The 18,986-nt window shown below is 40.8% G+C and overlaps 1 protein-coding gene across 12 annotated transcripts in view; it reads right to left on the bottom strand.

Annotated features, from left to right (window-relative positions):
- The window catches only part of SKAP1 (src kinase associated phosphoprotein 1), a 353,915-nt gene that overhangs the window by 299,824 nt on the left and 35,105 nt on the right, over nucleotides 1-18,986 (bottom strand). For 10 of the 12 annotated variants that reach the window (XM_083470124.1, XM_083470125.1, XM_083470131.1 and 7 more), the window contains 2 exons: nucleotides 14,929-15,034; nucleotides 1,121-1,146 (listed from right to left, as the gene is read on the bottom strand). In XM_083470124.1, coding sequence (XP_083326250.1) covers nucleotides 1,121-1,146; nucleotides 14,929-15,034 — 132 coding nt within the window. Of the gene's footprint in view, nucleotides 1-1,120; nucleotides 1,147-7,401; nucleotides 7,603-7,647; nucleotides 7,738-14,928; nucleotides 15,035-18,986 lie in introns of those variants that run through there. The other 2 variants (XM_083470121.1, XM_083470122.1) reach the window with 2 other exon arrangements.

Here is an 18,986-nt window from a genome sequence, read left to right on the forward strand (position 1 = left end):
TGGAATGCCTACATGGATTGGGGGCTGCGAACACACATCTTGCAGTGTTTTTGTTCCTACGTATGGGGTGATTTCAGAGAGGAGCAATAGAAGACCTCTCCTTGGGAATTCACCTGAAGGGTTCTGCAGGGTTTATCCTGTCTCCCATTCTATTTAACATCTATTTGAAGCTGTTGGGAGCTGCCATCAGTGGATTTGGAGCAAAATGTTATTAATACGTTGGTCACACCCAATATCTCTCTGTGCCATCTGAATCAGGAGAGGCAGCACAGATACTGACCCAGTCTGAAGGTGGTGATCGGCTGGCTGTGGGCCAATAAATTGAAACCAATTCCAGACAAGATGGAGGCGCTATGGGCAGGGACAGTTTCCATGCCTGGAATTTCGTGGGGTGTCCTGTTCTAGGCAGAGTTGCAGAGTTGCATGATGCTAAAAATGATTAATCAATTGGTTTTCCTACAGAAATTCAGCAAAATGTTTTCCAGTAATGAACCTGTTTTTCTACAACGGGCAATAATTCTGTTTTAAGGACTTTAAAGAATGGAAAGCAACCCATCCACGGCAATATGAACATACATACAAAAGGTGCCATGAGAATGTCAACTTTCAATGAAAGAAAAAGAAAGCGTCCAGATTCATGAAGGCCAGTGGGTGGAGGGAGTCACCTTTGAAGAATGCGTAGATGTACACTACTCAAGTGACCCTCTGCCTCCACAATATGATGTGCTATACATTAAACTTGGGGAAAAGTTGGAGCAAACATTCCTCATGCAAATTTCCTCAAATTAACATTTCTTAAATTCACAATTACAGAATATTTCAGAATGAAAGGCTTTAGGAAGGAAAAAAAGGTTATTTTAAAAGTACTGAATTTGTCAATTTGATACCAGCAATTATTATGTCATGATTATGATTCTGAAGTACCCCACAAAGTCAAAAGCAACATTTGGACATTTCTGAAATTAAAAACAAACTGAATCTTGACTTTTAAAATCAAAGTTGCATAAAGTTTTTGTTCAGCTTTAGCATGTGTCATTACTGTAGTCTTGGCATATGGTTCACTAGTCTACACTATTGGTACAATCCTCTTTTCTGATCAAAATTTTAAGGCTACACTTACCACCAGGCAGGAATCCCAAATGATACCTGAAAGAGTAACAGACAAAGACATCAGTATTAATTTCCTCTTCTCCATCTGTGAACTAGTCTTTGAAAGGTTATAGATGGCTGGGGACATCACAGATGCAGCAGGGGACATCAAAACATCAATACTCTAAGCAACATCTCTTCTTTCTTGGGCTGCCCTGTTATTTTAGGAGTGTTCAAAAATTAAATGCTTTTTAAATACTATTTTGCATGCATTTACAGAGAACCTCATCTTACTTTCTCTTTAACAAATCCATGGCTAATATGTAGGGTGGACCCAGGAGCACCGACGTACTTCAGAGAAGTCAAAATCCCCAGAGTTCCATCTTTTTTTTTAAAAAAAAACAAAGAACAATAGGGCAGACCCATGGCTACCCTCAATAAGTCATATATAACCTCCAGATTTCCACCCTTCATAAAAAGCAAGATGTGCAGCCACTATTCTAAATTGTTTTGCCAGAAACTAGGCTGTTCCTACTTTTAGTAATTTTAGCTAATGAATGAAGTCCTAGCAATGACTGGCCTTCAGGAAAGAAGATAGACAATTAGAGAAACAGAAGACTAATATGAAAGACTCATTGTCTTGAATCTTTTTTAGTTCATAACCATTTTAAAAATTACTCTGTTAATGCCAATGCATATCATTATTATTAAACCCATATTGCAGGAGTTGGAGCTGTGACTGTGAGTGTGGCTTATGTAACTTATGCCAGCCATGCAAAGTAGCCCAGTATTATTATACCCATTTTGCTGATGGGAGTTAGACCTCTGTATGACAACCCTGATGTTGTCCTCTGCTGTTATACTGGTTTGTGTTATCCTGGTATGTTGGTGTTTTTAGTGCAAATTTTGTTTTTAGGGAACTGCAATGAGTGAAGGCTGTGAAGTTGACTGCAGCAGTAATGCAATTAAGATCTGAAAGAGGTGAAGGGAGCCAGGGAAAGAATTGAAGAATTTTACTGGTGTGTTGAAAGACACTGCTTGGATGTTAGGCCCACCTGTAGATAGAGAGCAGATCTATCCACTGAGAAACAATGGAGTAGGTCCTGGAATACAAGTTTCTCAGGCTAGGCTTACCTAGACTCACTATTGTTCAGTCACCAGAATGGCTTGAAATAGTAGCCATGTTCTCTGATGCTAGTTATTTGAAGAATTTACTCTGGCCCATTCACATTCCTGCAAATACCCTTGGGTGGACCAAAACCTCCTCAGCCAAACTGACAATATAGGTTTTCAAACATAATTTATTTCCAGATTCTGGCATCTCTCTGTGCATGTGTTTTTACAAAGTGAAAAATTTCCTGGTGACTGTAAGAACTATTCTTATTTGTAATTATAGCCCACACTTTACCAAATTGTTCCGGGGTGGGTAACAAAAATGCCACAATTAAAACAAGTACAATTTACAATAAAACCATGAAATAAAACCACAAAAGAATCAATGACAAAATAGCATCCGAGAACAGCAGTGCACATTAGGCAGCAACAGGAAAAATATCTTCTTAACCAAATAACTAGGTAAAAAGGTGCATCTGACCAATTGTTGAAAAGTGTACTGTGACGGTACAAGATGCACCAATCAGAGAAGACAGATTATTTATTGTTGTTATTATATACTAAATTTCAATACCACCGTTCAGTAATGTATGCAAAAATGCATATACTAGGGTAAAGTGTGCACACAAGTGCATATATTAGTGAAAATAATACACAAATTTGCATTATATTAGAGGGAAACAGGATTTTAAAAATGTGTGCAAGTGCAATAGGCAAAACTGCATACAAATGTGTGTATTAGTGGGGGATTTTTAAAATGTGCATGTGAAAATATGGAGAACTGAAAGTAAGATTGGAAAAAATGAGAAACTGAAAGAAACCAAAACTGACAGATTCAGCCATTCCTTTTTAATATTAACTGCTTAATAAACCTTGTAAAACAGCAAGGCTTGAGCCTGGTGTGGCCTGACATAACAGTGAACATCCCATCACCACCAGCTCTATCATTTCAAAGCAGACATTCCTTCCTTGCAATCTCTAACAAACCTCTTGCTGACTCGCCAAGTAGGTCAATTCTAATTTTTCCACTTGCTCAGATCGCTTCTCTTTTTTCCCAGAGAGCAGATTCTTTCATCTCCTGTACAATGAGCAATTCCGAGTCACAAATACTTCTTGTTTAGTGAATTCATGTCCTCTCTCCTTGAGAGGGGCACCTAATCTCTCCTGAACATGTCTTCTTCATAACATTTATTGCACTAGGTGCCAAAAATGATTTTATGTCACTTTCAATTTCAGTTTGACCAAAAAGATAGGTGTTTCTGTCCCTAACCTCTGTCATTTTTAATACAGTACAATGGAGGGTTTTTCCGAAGTAAATCAGTGTTCTGGGACACATTTTAGAGTCATAAGACATCCCCTCCATAGGATACACTAACTGACCAACTTAGCAAGTTACAACAGAAATCAAGCCATTTTCTCCACATTACTTACACATTTAAAAAAAATATAAGTCTGTATGGCAATTACCCAAGGTTTCCCACCCACTTTAAAATTAATTTCCTGATTTTGCTCTTCCCTTGTCATTTCATTTCCATCAACATTGCTTAAGTAACATTACAGACACATTTGGAAAGTTTTCCAAGAACTATGGGACAAACTAGACATGAAGTTATTTGGCCTTGGCAGGGGGGTGCAAGGAGGTAGGTTGGAAGAGATCTGGACCGTGGTGTGGGAGGCCTTCACCCTTTGCCCCTGTGACACTTTCAATTATAAATCCCCCATCCCCTGCTATTCACAATGGGAGGAAAGCTTACTAAATCAAAACAAAGTACTTTGCAGAACAAGCCAGAAATTTTGCAAGCTAGATCAAACAAACCTTGCAAAACCTGAACAGTTTGCTCAAAGTACAGCTCATTTGGAGGTTTTATGTTTCTTAACAAGCTAAAGTATTAGATAACCTGGGATAATACTCACTACAGATCTAAGATTTTACTTCTAGCAAGGTGAGCAACAGGTGCCTAGTTTTACATTTACAAAGTAGAATAATAATGACTTTAAATGTTTACAGTCAAGCCTTCAAAGCCTGACAATATGAATTAAGTTATAAAACACATTAACTGCTTTTTTATTTGAAACATCTAAAGTTGTGAAGCATCTTAAAATGCTTTTGCTGTCAACACCCATTTAAAATTATGTTCTTAATTCATGTATTCTGATATCTAACTTGGTTTTCATGGCTTAACTTTCTTCATATGTTTTGACAGGGTTGGTGCTACCTGTTACGCTAGTCAGATGGTGGTCTCAGGGTTTTTGCCCCCAACCATTAATATAAGAACTGCATTCATTCAGGTACATATTACTTTGCAGGGGCAGAGGCAAATTGTACCCTGTAACCCCCCAAGTGTCCCAAGGCCACTTATTTTAAAAGAAATAGGCATGTGTGTAACTCACACAGTACTGATCAGCTGTTCAGGACAGAGATTTTTAGGGGGGGGGGTTGTACAGAGCTGCCCAAAACATTTTGGGGCATGGGGATAAAACCGAATGGCATCTCCACACTAAACCATTAGTCACAGTTCTTCAGGAAATTCTCCTGAGCGCACCATGAATGCAAGCTACATTTCATTCATTTCAATGACAGTGGATTTTGTCCCACCACAGATAAGATCTGTCTGACTAATCTTACCTTCCATAGCATTCAAGGTTTGCCCCTGTGAAGTAGCAAATTACCAGTGTCATGGTAAGACTGTGCTGTGCACTTTGTTTCAAAAAACAAAAAAACCTTCCACTTTACATCAAGCAAGCAGTGCATCACTGCTGTGAACAACTAAGCGACAGAGGGAGACACCATAATCTCCCATTCAAGGTGGGGGTCAAAGAAAGCTGGCAGGTAGAGTGTTTAGCAAAGGCTGCCACCCTCCAAAACGGTTTAGAATAAACGAGCCGTGAGACAAATCTATAAAGTCAGGGTATAATTATACTCCCTTACACTTCTAGCCAATTGAGAACACTAAAACCACCACAGCGGATATTTAAGTTAGAGCTTGACAAATCTGGGTTTAACTTGTTGGCTATTTTAATGTCCACCCAAGGAAAAATAACTGATGCTGAACAGGACTTCAAGCAGGCAAGAGGGAAGAAGAGACGGGCGAATAGAAACCTCAGAACACACTTTTAAATCCATTCCAGGTCCAAAGTCAGTAGGAGAAAAGTAGGGACTGGTTTTGACTATACCACCTTCAGCATTTTTAGCTGGGTACATACCATACAGTGGTGCCTCGCAAGACGAAATTAATTCGTTCCGCGAGTTTTTCCGTCTAGCGAATTTTTCGTCTTGCAAAGCACGGTGTCGGAAAAGTTTTGGAAAAGCTTCAAAAATCACCAAAGTCTTCAAAAACCTCAAAAAAGGCTACCACACCGCGTGCTATGAGTTGCTCCTCGAAGTCGCAACTGTATTAACGGTGTTAAGAAAAAGGAAACAAACTTGCAAGATGTTTTCGTCTTGCGAAGCAAGCCCATAGGGAAATTCGTCTTGCGAAGCAGCTCAAAAACCGCAAAACCCTTTCGTCTCGCGAGTTTTTCGTCTTGCGAGGCATTCGTCTTGCGGGGCACCACTGTACATTTAAATAACATATAAAGCACACTACTCCCCCCCCCCCGAATTCTGGGAACTGTAGTTTGTTAACGGTGCTGGAAATTGCAGTCCTGTGCAGGTAAACTACAGCTCCCAGGATTCTTTGCAGAAGTCATGTGCTTTAAATGTATAGTGTGAGAGCAGCCACAGCGATATTGCTTGAAATTAAATAACTAATCTTCAAGGAAACAGATGGAAAAATAACATTGAAGATAGAAAGGACTGTGGAAATATTTTTTAAATCATGGGAACTATACAGATCATGACCTATAAGGTATCAAAGTATACTCCAAGAAGAATATGAACTACCATAGATGTTTAAATTCTCCCCACATCAATGCAAAAACAAAAGATAAACACCAGTGAATTCTTTTTCAGCCTCTTAGAAAGCACCAGACAGCCGCAGTCCATAGCCACATTAATGGAAATGCTCTGCCATATTTAGACCTAAAAATCGGTATTAACCTTGACAGCTTATGAGAAGAAAAGGAAATTCTTACAAAAGACACTCCTGGGCCCACAATACCTGTGCAAAAAAGAAAAGATTAAGGCACAGGAGGAAATACATTGACACATTTCAACTGCTTAAAAATATTTGAAGGAGGATGTACAGTTGTTTATAGACCACACAGAATGTACCATAGGGTTACCAACTAGTGAGTATTTAATTCCTGTGCTAAGCATTAAAACTCCGCTATATCACACAACGTTATACTATTTACTTTGTTATGAGAATCAGAGGGTATACACAGATGAACAAAAAAATGGAATTGGTGCGTTTTTTTCCGTCTCACACAAACAGTATGCCAGCCTTACACCAATGTTTGCACAATGAAAGACAGATAAACTTACCTCAGACTCAAACTCTGACGTAGTCTCTAGTTTTGCCCTTTCCCACCATGTTTTAGGTCCGCTGACTTGTATATAACTTTAAACGTTGCCTGCACATGTCGGTGTTCTAAAGCTCCTTGAGGTTCGTTTAAGAAACGAACTGAAGAAAGCTTTGAAGACACATCTGTTTTCCTCAGCTTCTCTTGAGAGGTGCTTGTTGGACTGATGGTCTGAGCCATATCTTCTTGTTGGATTTTAACATTTTTAAAAGGACAGTTGTTTTTACAGTTTATCAGCAGTATTACTTAACTATGTACTCTTATTTTGCTTTGTAAGCTGCCTTGAGGTGGGGCTTTTGCTCTCAAAGGTGGCCTAAAAATATTTTTTTTTAAAAAAAATAAGAGTCAAATAATGAACCAGTTATCCACCACCATTACTGCCATTACTATTATTATTATTATTATTATTATTATTATTATTATTATTATTACTACTACTACAGTGGTACCTCGGGTTACAGATGCTTCAGATTACAGACTCTGCTAACCCAGAAATAGTACCTCAGGTTAAGAACTTTACCTCAGGATGAGAACAGAAATCGCATGCGGCAGCAGTGGGAGGCCTTATTAGCTAAAGTGGTACCTCAGGTTAAGAACAGTTTCACCTTAAGAACGGACCTCCAGAACGAATTAAGTTCTTAAACGGAGGTACCACTGTATTAAAATGTGTATACCACCCTATTCCCAAAGATCCCAAGGCACTTCACAATATAAAATTACAATGTATAGTTTTACATCCACTAGTGTGTAACAACTGGTCTCCCAAGTCTGTCTGCTGCTACACAGCTCTGGTCTACATGGCTCCTGTAGGCCTCAGTTTCCTCTCACTCCCCGGCTGCAGAGCTACTGTTTGATGAATGCTGTGTGAGGGCAGAAAGCTGCAGCTCCCTCCTCCACTGCCTCCTCTGAAGGGTGTTTTTAGTCACTCTTCCTGTGCGAACTCTTTCCTATCTCAAATCTTCCACTTTCCCTCAGAATCACCTCATAAGAAGAAACTGCTCCCTGTGGTAGCTCTTCAGGGCCCAAAAGGATTGTTCTCTAAGCAGCCTGCAGGGGGGGGCCACACTTTACAGCCGTGGTTCTCAAACTTTTTACTTCCAGAATAAAAAAACCGCTTTCACCACAGCTATTTTTTTATTGATAAGAAATACATCGTAAAGCAAAAAGAAACAACTCCTAGCAGTGCTTGATTTATAACAAAGAACACAACTACTTTATATATCATGGGATATATGGAAAGTACAGGATAAAACAATGCAGCTTTTCCCGTCTTTTGGGGGTCAAAATTCAGTGGTTTTTCTCCCATTTGCAGGTCAAAATTTTGTGGCCAGGATTGCAGTAGAAATTTCCCCATAGGAATCAATGGAAATTGTCCACTCATTATGCTAACACTTGCCTAATGGACAATTTCCTTAGAACACACTGTGTTCAGATAGCGAGACCTCCATGTTCACATTATTGGTGTCCTGGATTACAAGGCATCAAATTTCTTTGGTACAAATTAGATATGAGCATGTGTAATAAGTCTTCTTCAGACTTTTCTTTTTCTACAATTCAACTCTGCATGGGAGGACCCAGAAGTGACCACACTTGTTCTGCCCTCTCTGTCAATATCCCAGTCATCCTCCACAAGTTGAGATGGTGGCCATCTGCTGCCAGATGCCTACTTTCCTCATGTAGACTCCCCACAAAATTTCAAACTCCAATTTCATGAGGCTTTATATTGGTCCTACAAAATCTACTTTCATACACTGCAAGTATCCCAGAAAAACCAGGACATCCCATTTTTTATCACTATAGAATGATGGTCATTCTGGTTGTCCTGATTTCGTGGTACAATACCCCCCTGAAAAAGCACTTTTTCGGAGTCAAAGTCTTGCACATTGCGTCCAAACATGTATTTTTGGACACTATGTCTGAAAAAACACTTTTGTGGTGGGAACAGTGCCGCAAAATTGCGCAAGATCATGGCAACCAAAATGGCCGCTGTGTTATCGTGATAAAAAAACCAGGGAAATTGTGCCCAGGAAGATGCCATCCCGGATTTTAGCTTCAATGTGTTTGGGGGGTATGTGTTTTGTGCTCCTTCACAGCTCAAGTCCAAACTTTATGGCAGCCATAGTTGCCCTGTTTGTGTTTAAGTTCAAGCTGTAAAAAAAAAAAAGGAAGATGTGTGCAGGTGAGGAGAGCTGAACTTCGCCCCTCGCCTCACTTCTCAATGCTCCATCACTGCAGGCACTTTTCTCAGAGCCTAGCTCAGGTATAAAAAGTAATCCAGTGTGAGATGAAAGGTACTTCAAGCGACAAAATACATCTAAGAACAACAGGGGAGGGGGAGCTTCCCTCACCTGCACACACAGGTTAGTTCTTTATTTATTAGGAATATTTTAGCCCACCCTTCATCTCATTCATCTCAGTGGATCCCAGGCCAAGGTACAAGATGCAGATTCCGTAAAATTACATAAATGCAGTCATAAATCATAAAAACCAAATAAAACTAAGAACAGCAAAAAAAAAATCACAGAAAATGCTACCTACTATAGGTAATTACAGCACAGATACACTGAAAAATATCTCACTTGATTCTGAAATGAAAAAGGGTTGTATCCAGCTAAATTCTGCTCAGAGTAAGCCCACTGAAATAAATTAACCTAAGGTAATCTTGTCCATTAAGTTCAATGGGTCTACTCGGAGCATGACTAACATTGAATACAAACCAAACGTTGGCATTTTCAAGGGAAGAGCATTCCACAAATGGAGCCTGTTACAAATATAAATGAAGCAGTGACATGAAGAGAGAGAAAAATGGCTTCCCCATCAAACCTATTTTGCCCCCCAGGGAAGGATAAGCCAACAGAGCCAGACCCAAGAATCATGTTCAACAGAATTCATCCAATCCAATTGCCAAGTGAAGGAAATGTCAGCTCTCAGACATACTAGAATATGAAAACCAGTGCTCCAGCTAATTAAAGGTAAAATCCAACTGGGCTAAGCAAAATGGGGTATTAAAACCAGAGAGCTCAGCTACCTGCCTGACCAAGAGGTCACATTCTTAAATACCACTTTTATCTTGATATCACAAGCCATCTGACTTAATGAGCTTCTTATTGCTAGGGAATTACTATTGCTATAGTTAAGCTAATGAGCTAAAGATTACTCTGAAATTTCTCTTTCCCATTTGCTCTCATCTCTGATTATTCAAACACAGTTTAGAAATTAAAATTACCATATACTTAGTTAATGTAAACAGAAGCTACTTGGGATTCCCCATCCCTACTTTTTTTTTTAAGGTGGGGAAGGTAACCTCTAGCTCCAATTAAGCTTTTAAAAAGAAAGAAGAGAGGACTGTATGTAGATCTTAATTGAAACCAGAGCTCAGAAATGCTTCTGGTCAGAAAACATTGTTTCAAGACATCTAGGAGCCCCAGCAAGGAGAAGCAAATAGGGAGGGTGGCAGAAAAAGAGGGAAGGAGAAGGGGGTGCCTCCATACATTTGGCTCTGGCACCACCCCATGCCAGCGTGAAGATTACCCTCTAAACAGAAAAACAGTTCCTCGCCCATGGTTTAAGGGAAAGTAGTTATGTCAGAAGGAGCAGGGCAGGGCATTAACTCCCTCAGGGCAGTATTATAAAGTGTCATAAACCAAAGTGGGGAATAAAGAAGATAAATTTTCAGGAGTGTGTTTCAAAAGGCCTGGACAATTATTTGCACCTGCCAAGGTCTAGCAACATTTCCTGAAAGTAATTTCAAGGGGCACAATGTGAAGGCAAGGACTCCTCCCCTGTGCCACCCTAGTGCACTTAGGAGCCCAGGGAGACAGAACAGAGAAGTATCAGGGAGAACCAAATGTCTTCTGAAAGCTCAAGGGAGATAAAGTGACAAAGGACACAGGAAGGGCACAGGGCGTGAAACAAGGAGAAATCCCTGACAGAGCTACCCTTCGTGCACTTCTTCCCCCCACTACATTCAGATTCAGAACTACAGAAAGTCCAGTTCTACATTCTGATCAAGCTTCACTCTATTTCAGTATCCAGTATCCAGAAGGTTCCCTCCATCTCCTGAAGATAGTGCCTAACTTTCAATTATTCACGGCAACCCGGGCTGTTAATTACACAGTCCCAAGTTGATAAGTAAGAAAACTGGTGCTTAATTAGCCAGCAGGAAAGATTGATTTGGATACAGCGGGGCATCGCACAATGTTCTTCTGCAGGGGATACCCGGCTGTGACCTTACGAAGGATAAAAACACTCTGCCCACTTGAGTGAACTGAGAGGTGGGGGTTTAAAATCAGACTAGACTAGTTTAGACCAGTCTACAATGGCGTAAATGCGCCGGTGATTACATGACCAAAAGGTCAGAGCAGGAGTATGCAGTTTAAGGTCTCTTTACAATGGGACAATGTGAATTTGAGAAAGCCAGTTTGCATTCTCTGCACAATAATTCCACAGTACAATCTATACCGGTTTTACATCAAACCCCTCTATAAATCCAATGAAGAGAAGCTGCAGGAACAGCAGAAATCAGGCTGCCATGTTAGTGGCCCTGGGCACAAGCATGAGGTATATCCTAATCAGGCCCATCAGGCTGTTTGGGGCAAACTATTCCCTTTCCTTGGCCTGACATATATAATATCGGGGACAGGAAACTTCAAGCTGCAGCTAGAAGAAGAATCAGAAGCAAGCTCAACCTGCACTTCTGAAATGTCCATCACTCCCCTGGCTTGCCTTTAAGCCAGGAAAGCAAAACAGATAGGGGGGGGTTCAAACTGCACCTGCAAAAGAAGTTTGGTTTTTTTGTCCTTCACAGCCCATCTTCAACTCAAGCCATGGATACAAAGGAATAACTGGGAGTGCAGTTGAGTGATTGACAGGAGGCTCGGGTCACGCACCTGTCAAAGTGGCCTGCAGAAGTGAAGAAATTCATTATCCAGCTATTCCTTTCCCTGTCTTAAAAGTGACACACCATGGCAAGGTAGGTATCAAACGGAAACTGGGTGACCCTGAGGAAGTTGGACTCTCAGCCTGCGTTCCCAGTCCGTAATATGGAAATAAATGGGTTGGATCTAGAGAAGGTTCCTCCATCTCATTATCATTGTCAGAGTTTTAGTGTCTGTGGGGTAATAGTGCAATTCTGGTATTTATACCCACATAAGTTTAATTTTTAGTATATTAGATTTTACGTCTTCCCTTGACATACAGAGCCACACTACCTCCAGCGCCCACCTCCCTGTTCTGTCCATAGAGTTTACACCCAACCACTGCTCTACCAGGTTTCTCTTATTTCCTTCATGTCCTTTCAGTACAATGCATTCCAGTCTCCTCATTTCCCTTTGGCATTAACATTTGAACACCTGCTTACCAAATCCTTTCCCATGTGTCCTTTCATGCCCAGTTTTCCTATAACTTTGGCTTCTTTAAAACGGGTTCTTGTTTCCTTCTGCGCACTCATTGCCAGATTCTATCATATCTAGAACCGAGCCAAATATTTCCCAGCATATATTTTTCTAAGAAAATCTTGAAATCGCAAGTTTCCAATCTTTACAGCTGTGAAAATATGCCCCAGAGAACGTAGGCCTGGTGAAATCTCAGAAAGGTCGGCTTGGACACAAAACAGGACTTCTTTTAACAGTCAGCAAAAGAAAGCTCAGCACCCTGAATAGCCTTTGCCCTTCCTCATAACAAAAACAAACTCAAACAAACAACACCAATCACCATAATTCTTTGTTAGTAAGAGACAATACATTAAAATCACTAAGAGCTGGATCTAATCACAATGTATAAAGTTAATAATGGGGCACGTTGCACACAGCAAGAAACTCGTCAAACAAGGAGAGAGAGATTGCATAAAGCAGTTGATTAGAAGCAACATTTCTAAAATGAAATAGTCTATAGTTCTACCTTGTATGAAATATAACAAATACAGCCCAATATAAGCAGAACAAATTATGTAAAACATAAGCAAACTTGCTTAATTTAGTTTATTCAGGCTGGACAATTTTGTATTTTATTGGTGCATAATTTCGATTTGGTGTTGTAATGCAGAGTATACATGGTGCATGACAATTCTTGGCTGTCCTTGACTTTCAAAGATGCCCCTAACCTGAACCTTTAAAAAAAATGCGGACCCTCCTTACCCTTGCAATGCCCTCCAATTCCCACCAGGTGCTCCATTCTTCTAATCCCCCACCACATGTCCTTCAAAATCTGCCTGCAATGGCATCTAATAGCTTATGGAGGCAACGGAGGTGCCAAATAAATTAACAGCAAAACGTCTTAAGATTCCCCAAGTGACCCTGCCCTTCAGAGGAAATCCCACTTATTCCAGAACATTCTGGCTTCCATGTAAGACTCTGTCCCATATGCCAGTGTTGCTCCACATGTGGGCTTTGGAGCTGTATCCCATTCTTATCATGGAGATGTATTTTGGTTGGACAAGCACTAGAAGGACCCCCTCATATAAGCAGTGCATGTATGAAGTGGTTAGAAAGCAAGGTGGGAGTGAGGCTGTAGTATGCAACATTGGAGTGAATGGGAGGGAAGAGATGGAATTGACAGCTGAGTGGGAATGTACAAGGTAAGAAGAGAAGGAACAAAAAGATGGGAGGCAAAAGGGGCGGTAAGAGAGAAAAGGCCCTAGTGTGACCTTTATTTATTTAACATTTAAATGTAGGGTAAATACTATCTCTATAAAATACCTATACCACACATATTCATTTTATATTATTTTCTGTCATAAAAAGTTTATTTAAAAAATAAGAACAAGGCATTTTATCTTGCTACTGTATTTTTTGCTCTATAAGACTCACTTTTTCCCTCCTAAAAAGTAAGGGGAAATGTGTGTGCGTCTTATGGAGCGAATGCAGGCTGTGCAGCTATCACAGTAGCCAGAACAGCAAGAGATTGCTGCTTTCACTGTGCAGCGATCCCTCTTGCTGTTCTGGCTTCTGAGATTCAGATTTTTTCCCCCTTGTTTTCCTCCTCCAGACTTGTGGTCTGGTGCGTCTTATAGAGCGAAAAATACGGTGTTTAAATGGCTTCTTAAAGCTTGTGGGCTGAGCTTGGCAAAGTGATCCACAGCTTGTGCTCAACGGGAACATAGCAAAAACAATGTGTTTATTTCTCCATGAAGAAGATTCCTAACAGTGCAATCCTAACCATCTCTGTTCAGAAGTAAGTCCTGTTGAATTCAGTAGAGCTTACTTCCATGTAAATGGAATGTGGATTTCAGCTTAAACTAGGAAAATGACTTATGTGCAATGCAAGCCTTGCAACATATACATTAAAGTATATACATTGCTGCATAAATGCCTGCTTAACACTACGATCGTTGTAGAGGAAACAAAAGACAATGTGTATTGAACTTGTAACCTTGCTCTTGATTTTTTCCCAATCCCCAGAATTTTTGAACAGGAAATGGTCAGCTCTTTAAATGAATGAATGAATGAATGAATGAATGAATGAATGAATGAATGCTGAGCTACGGCAAGATTAAACCCTGCAACAAAGTTACCAAGATTTAAGTTATTGTACCTCCACAGTCAACATACTATATGCTTAGTTCCCAGAGATTCCTGCCCCTAGGTAGCAGCAGGGGCACCAAATCAAGCATGGGACCCAGCTGTCACACTGATTCTCCAACGGCACAAAGGACTGCAGCCAGGATGGGGCTGTGGCCAGTGAAGAGTCCCTCTGAGCTCCTGGACCCTCGGGCCAGTGCCCCACCTGGCCCATTGCTTCAGTTGGCCCTGCTTAATGAGATGAGTTGTAACATAGATTTGCGGCAATCATGTGGATAGCATGGTGTGTGTCTATCCAGTTTTATTAGTAAAAAGGGTATGAGGGTAAGAAGGGCAACCTTTCAGTTATACCTTACCAACTATTTCCCCCAAGTGGTATTCTCACAACCAATCACACTACCCGAATTAGAGCTTGTTGTGGGAAGGGGGACATGAGGGTGAGTGAAGAAAGACTGCAGGAAACTTAAGCTGCAGTCAGGGCAACGTTTCTGTACTCCCTCCTTTTGCTGCTACAATATAGATCCTCATTAACAGACGCATATAAACCAACATCATGTTAGTTTGGTCCTCAGAGTTCAGGAAAGTATAAAAGAACAGGCTCCACCCTCTTTTGCACTTTCAGCTGAAGCATTCTGTATTTGGCCACTGTCGGACACAGAAAACCGAATTTGATAGATTTGCTTAAAAGAAAAGTCAGAAAACTGCTGCAGAAATTGTCCCCATCAGAACTGTTGGATATACAAACCTCTCTTTAAGTTGCTTTATATCAATCAAGATTGCATCCCTCTGCCTCTTCTCTGTAGCATTCAGGTTCTCATCCTGCAGCCCCTCCACCAGGTAATCTTCAACATCTGTTTAGAGAGATGTGGGGAGTAGTTGCAAAATTGGGAGAAAGAAAAATTAGGCTATTAACAGAAACATTAGACAAACTACCAGTTCAGCAAAGCAACAATAATTTCATAACCTTAAAAGGTGACCCTCAGGGTCCCTTCCAACTCTACCGTTCTATGATTCTATGAACTGTGTTGTAAAATTCAAAGAAATGCTATAACATTGAAGGACAACTGTTTTTCAATTTGCATAATGTTCTGGAAAATGTGAAACGTGTAGCGTCATATTAAAATGCACACTGTCCCATCCCTAAAAGCAGTCCTAACTTCAATGCTTCTACAGACCAGTGACAGGGTGCATTGTAATAAACACACCAGTCACTTCTGCAAATTTCCATAAGCTACAGCCTTTCCCTCCCAGTCCCAGTCCCATTTCCAGAGCCATCTGCCATGTCCAAAGCACCAGGAAATGAAATAGAAAAACCAGGCCATAAAGTTTCAGAGTGGATCAGGAAAAGAAGCATGTAAACTGCTCAAATTTAAACTGTTTGAGATTAAGTTGCGTTAGTTTTACTGCTCATCTGTGATGTTATAAAATATCAAGAAAGAACACAGACAAGCTAGCAAGTTTGGCTGCAGATATTTTGCAAACAGGAAAAGAAACAAAAATATATAAGGCTAGAGAAAAACCAATATTAATGCCGAAACAGTCAGGTAGTTACCACCTTGGCTAAACTTAGTGTTTAATTTGAGATAGGGTGCTTAATTTGCAAAGAGGGGTTGTTCAAGGGAGGGGGAGTATTGGTTTGTTTTGTTATGGTTCTTTTTATTATGCATTTTGTGTTTTTATCTTGTATTTTTATTCTGTGAACCTCCTTGAGATCTACAGATAAAGGGTGGTATACACATTTCATAAATAAATAAATAAATAAATAAATAAATAAGTGCCACTATCTGAATATAAAGAGCATTGTAGAACATTAAAGACTAACAAATTCATTATACATTCATAGACTTAAGCCCTGTTGCACATATCATACGTATTATGTTGACAGAGGGAACAGGGTATGGGATAGGCCTCAATTGTTTCAGCATGAGCAGTTATCACAAGAGCTAATGCCTTGAACCTTTTTTCTCACACCAGGGCTCTGCCATGGACTACTGGAAGTAACAGCACAAAGAGTGCCTTTCAGGAGTCCAGAGATTTTCCTCACTACTGAGTATGCAAAATTCATCCCCCATACAGCTGCTGGGTTGAAGTGGGAGGCTTCCATGCAGCTTCGAGGCCCAGCAACTCTCATTTTATAAATTAATCCATTTTAATACTCTGATCATGTTACGAACTAACTCTCAGTACAAAAGAAAAAAGAAAAATTGTGAATCCACACATGCAGAAGATCAATTCAATCTAGCTCCCTTATTTCTGATCTGTGTTTTCTAAATGATATGATCGCTTCTGACGACACATTAGGCCGACGTGGCAGTTGACTCAAGAGCCTGTCTTTCTAGCTTGCATAGATGGAACGTACCTTCCCTATCGGAAGGCCTAGAGACTCTGCAGATTGTTAAAAGACGCAGCAAGTTTGATATAGGAGAGCGTGACACGCAATTAATCTCCATTCATAGCCTGCTCTGCTTGTCAGGAAAGGAAGGCTCCTGCTTTAGAAGGGGATCCAAAGACTTCAATTAAAAACAGTCAGCTAACAAGAAAATAATCTAAGCTAAAGGAAAGGTGGCAGGTGCCGAAAATGAGTTGTTTACGAGAAATGTCAGCTCAGAACAATAAAGCACCAAGCATTAAAAAAAAAAGTGAAGCGAGCCGACTGCATCACAGCCTCGAATCTAAAACAGGAGAGGAAACCCACATATTCAGCAGGGGAAGACAACCGATTCAAATAACAAGGTTTCATTACTCTGAGCCAAAATTATTGAGTCTTTACTTTGGCTTAGCTTTTAAAGGCTTAGCTTTTTAAAGCTGTTTTTAGTGCCTTAGCACCAGAACTTGTGGAATGATATGAGTGCCTTTGAGCATGCGCGGAGTCCTTTCTTCAATATAAATTAAAACGCAGGTGCCTGGTCACAAAAAGCAAATTGCAGGCAGCAACTCTCAAAACTCATTTCCTATCAAGTGTTTGGAACACCAGAACATGCCTATAGAAAGTTTTTGTTTGTATTTCCGGGAAGAAGCAAGCCAAGGGATATAGATATTTAACAGATGAAACTTTTCCAGGCACAGGGAGTAAGTGGTAGGAAGAATTACATCCGCTAATGACTATTTATCCAACTGTAGTTAAAGACACAAGATGGGAGTAGAGCCAGGAAAAGAATAAGATGGCAATTTTAAATAGCTGTGGAAATGAGATGAATGGAGAGAGTGGAACACAATGCTCAGAGCTACTTTTCTGACTACACATGTTGTACAGCTGAATTCTAAAAGCAGATTCCAAAATAGAGCTCTATTAAGTAACCCAAGACTCAAAATTATTGCCTGGGAATAGTAAAGGCTTTGCTGAAGAAATAGTTGGGGAGAGTGGGATTACCAGTCTTTTCTTATCAAGCACTGAGGCCACCAACTTCCTTTTCCCCCTTTGTGAGACCATAGATTTAGACTAAGGGCAGCAGGATACAGCGGCGGAGCAAGCCAATCGGGCGCCTGGGGCGGCGCGTGTCCAGGGGTGGGGCCAGCCACCTGCAGGGCAGGGCTAGCCGGGGTAGGACACTCTGCAGGGCCTCCAAGCCACCGTTTGGGGCAGCGTGGAGCCTGCATGCCCCCAAGCCACTGTGCCACTCCCAAGAGAGATGCATGGCTCGAACGCGCTGCAGGCCCTGTGGTGAGTGCTGCCCGGCATTTTGTCACCCTCCCACAGTGGTGACACCTGGGGCGGCCTGCCCCTACTGCAACCCCCTTCCTCCACCCCTGGCAGGATAGTGACTTTTGTCCACTGCTTCCCAAGCCCCAAACCTTACATCCAAGCCACTTTGACCTGAGGTTCCCCCACATATTTAGTTCAGTATGACCAAGCAGCAGAAGTGCTGAACTTACTATTTTAAAAAACAGTTCTAAAATGCCTCTCGTGTAACAATGTGTTTGTGCATGCAAGGCACACACAGGCATACATATATGGCAAAAAGCCAGCATATTTCATGTACACAGAGATATCATAGCTCACTTCTTATTGTCAGGGGTGCACTGATTTTTTTCTCCAGGGAAATATTTACACAGACACATGCCAAAACCACCACCTGTACAATGCTTTGTTTTTCCTCATGTGATTTAATAGTAAACTCACAACACAGTGAGCACAGAGGGTTAAAGCACATTCTGACACGCAAAAGGCCGGAGGTTCAGTCCTCAGTATTTCTAGGTGGGACTGGGATAGACCCCTTGTCTGAAACCCTGGAGAGATGCTGCCACTTAGTGTAGACAATACCAAGATAGGTTGACCAGTTATCTCATTTGGTATAAGTTTCCTGTGTGCCTTTCCTACAATGACAAAGGTGGTGCTCCATCTGCAACACACTGTGTCCAAGGAGGTCTGCCACTGGCCTGCCTACCCGTAGCTGTTAACGTTTCCCTTTTTTTAAGGGAAATTCCCTTATTCCGAATAGGATTCCTCACAAGAAAAGGGAAAAGTTGATAGCTATGTACCTACCTTCTTAAGTTTAAGGAGTAAAATGATCCTGTTTGTCCAGACATTTAACTTCTAATGCTGGTTGAGTCAATTGCAATGGTTGCTCTCTCCCTGTCATTTATGTGAACAATTTATATATGCACCACTTGACACCCTATAGCTTCTAAATAGTGTCTGTAGTTTCTAAGTGGTAGTAGTACACATTTAGGTTTTTGTATGAATTTTCTAGCAATTTTACTGGTAAACTGTAAACTGCAACTGCCTGAGTGGCTTTAACATAGAAATCCTCCAAGTCTGATGCTGTTTTCATTTTTTGTTTTTTACAGGTGTATTCTACAACA

Source organism: Podarcis liolepis (assembly GCF_965112155.1).
Source record: "Podarcis liolepis genome assembly, chromosome: 13".
NCBI lineage: Eukaryota > Metazoa > Chordata > Lepidosauria > Squamata > Lacertidae > Podarcis > Podarcis liolepis.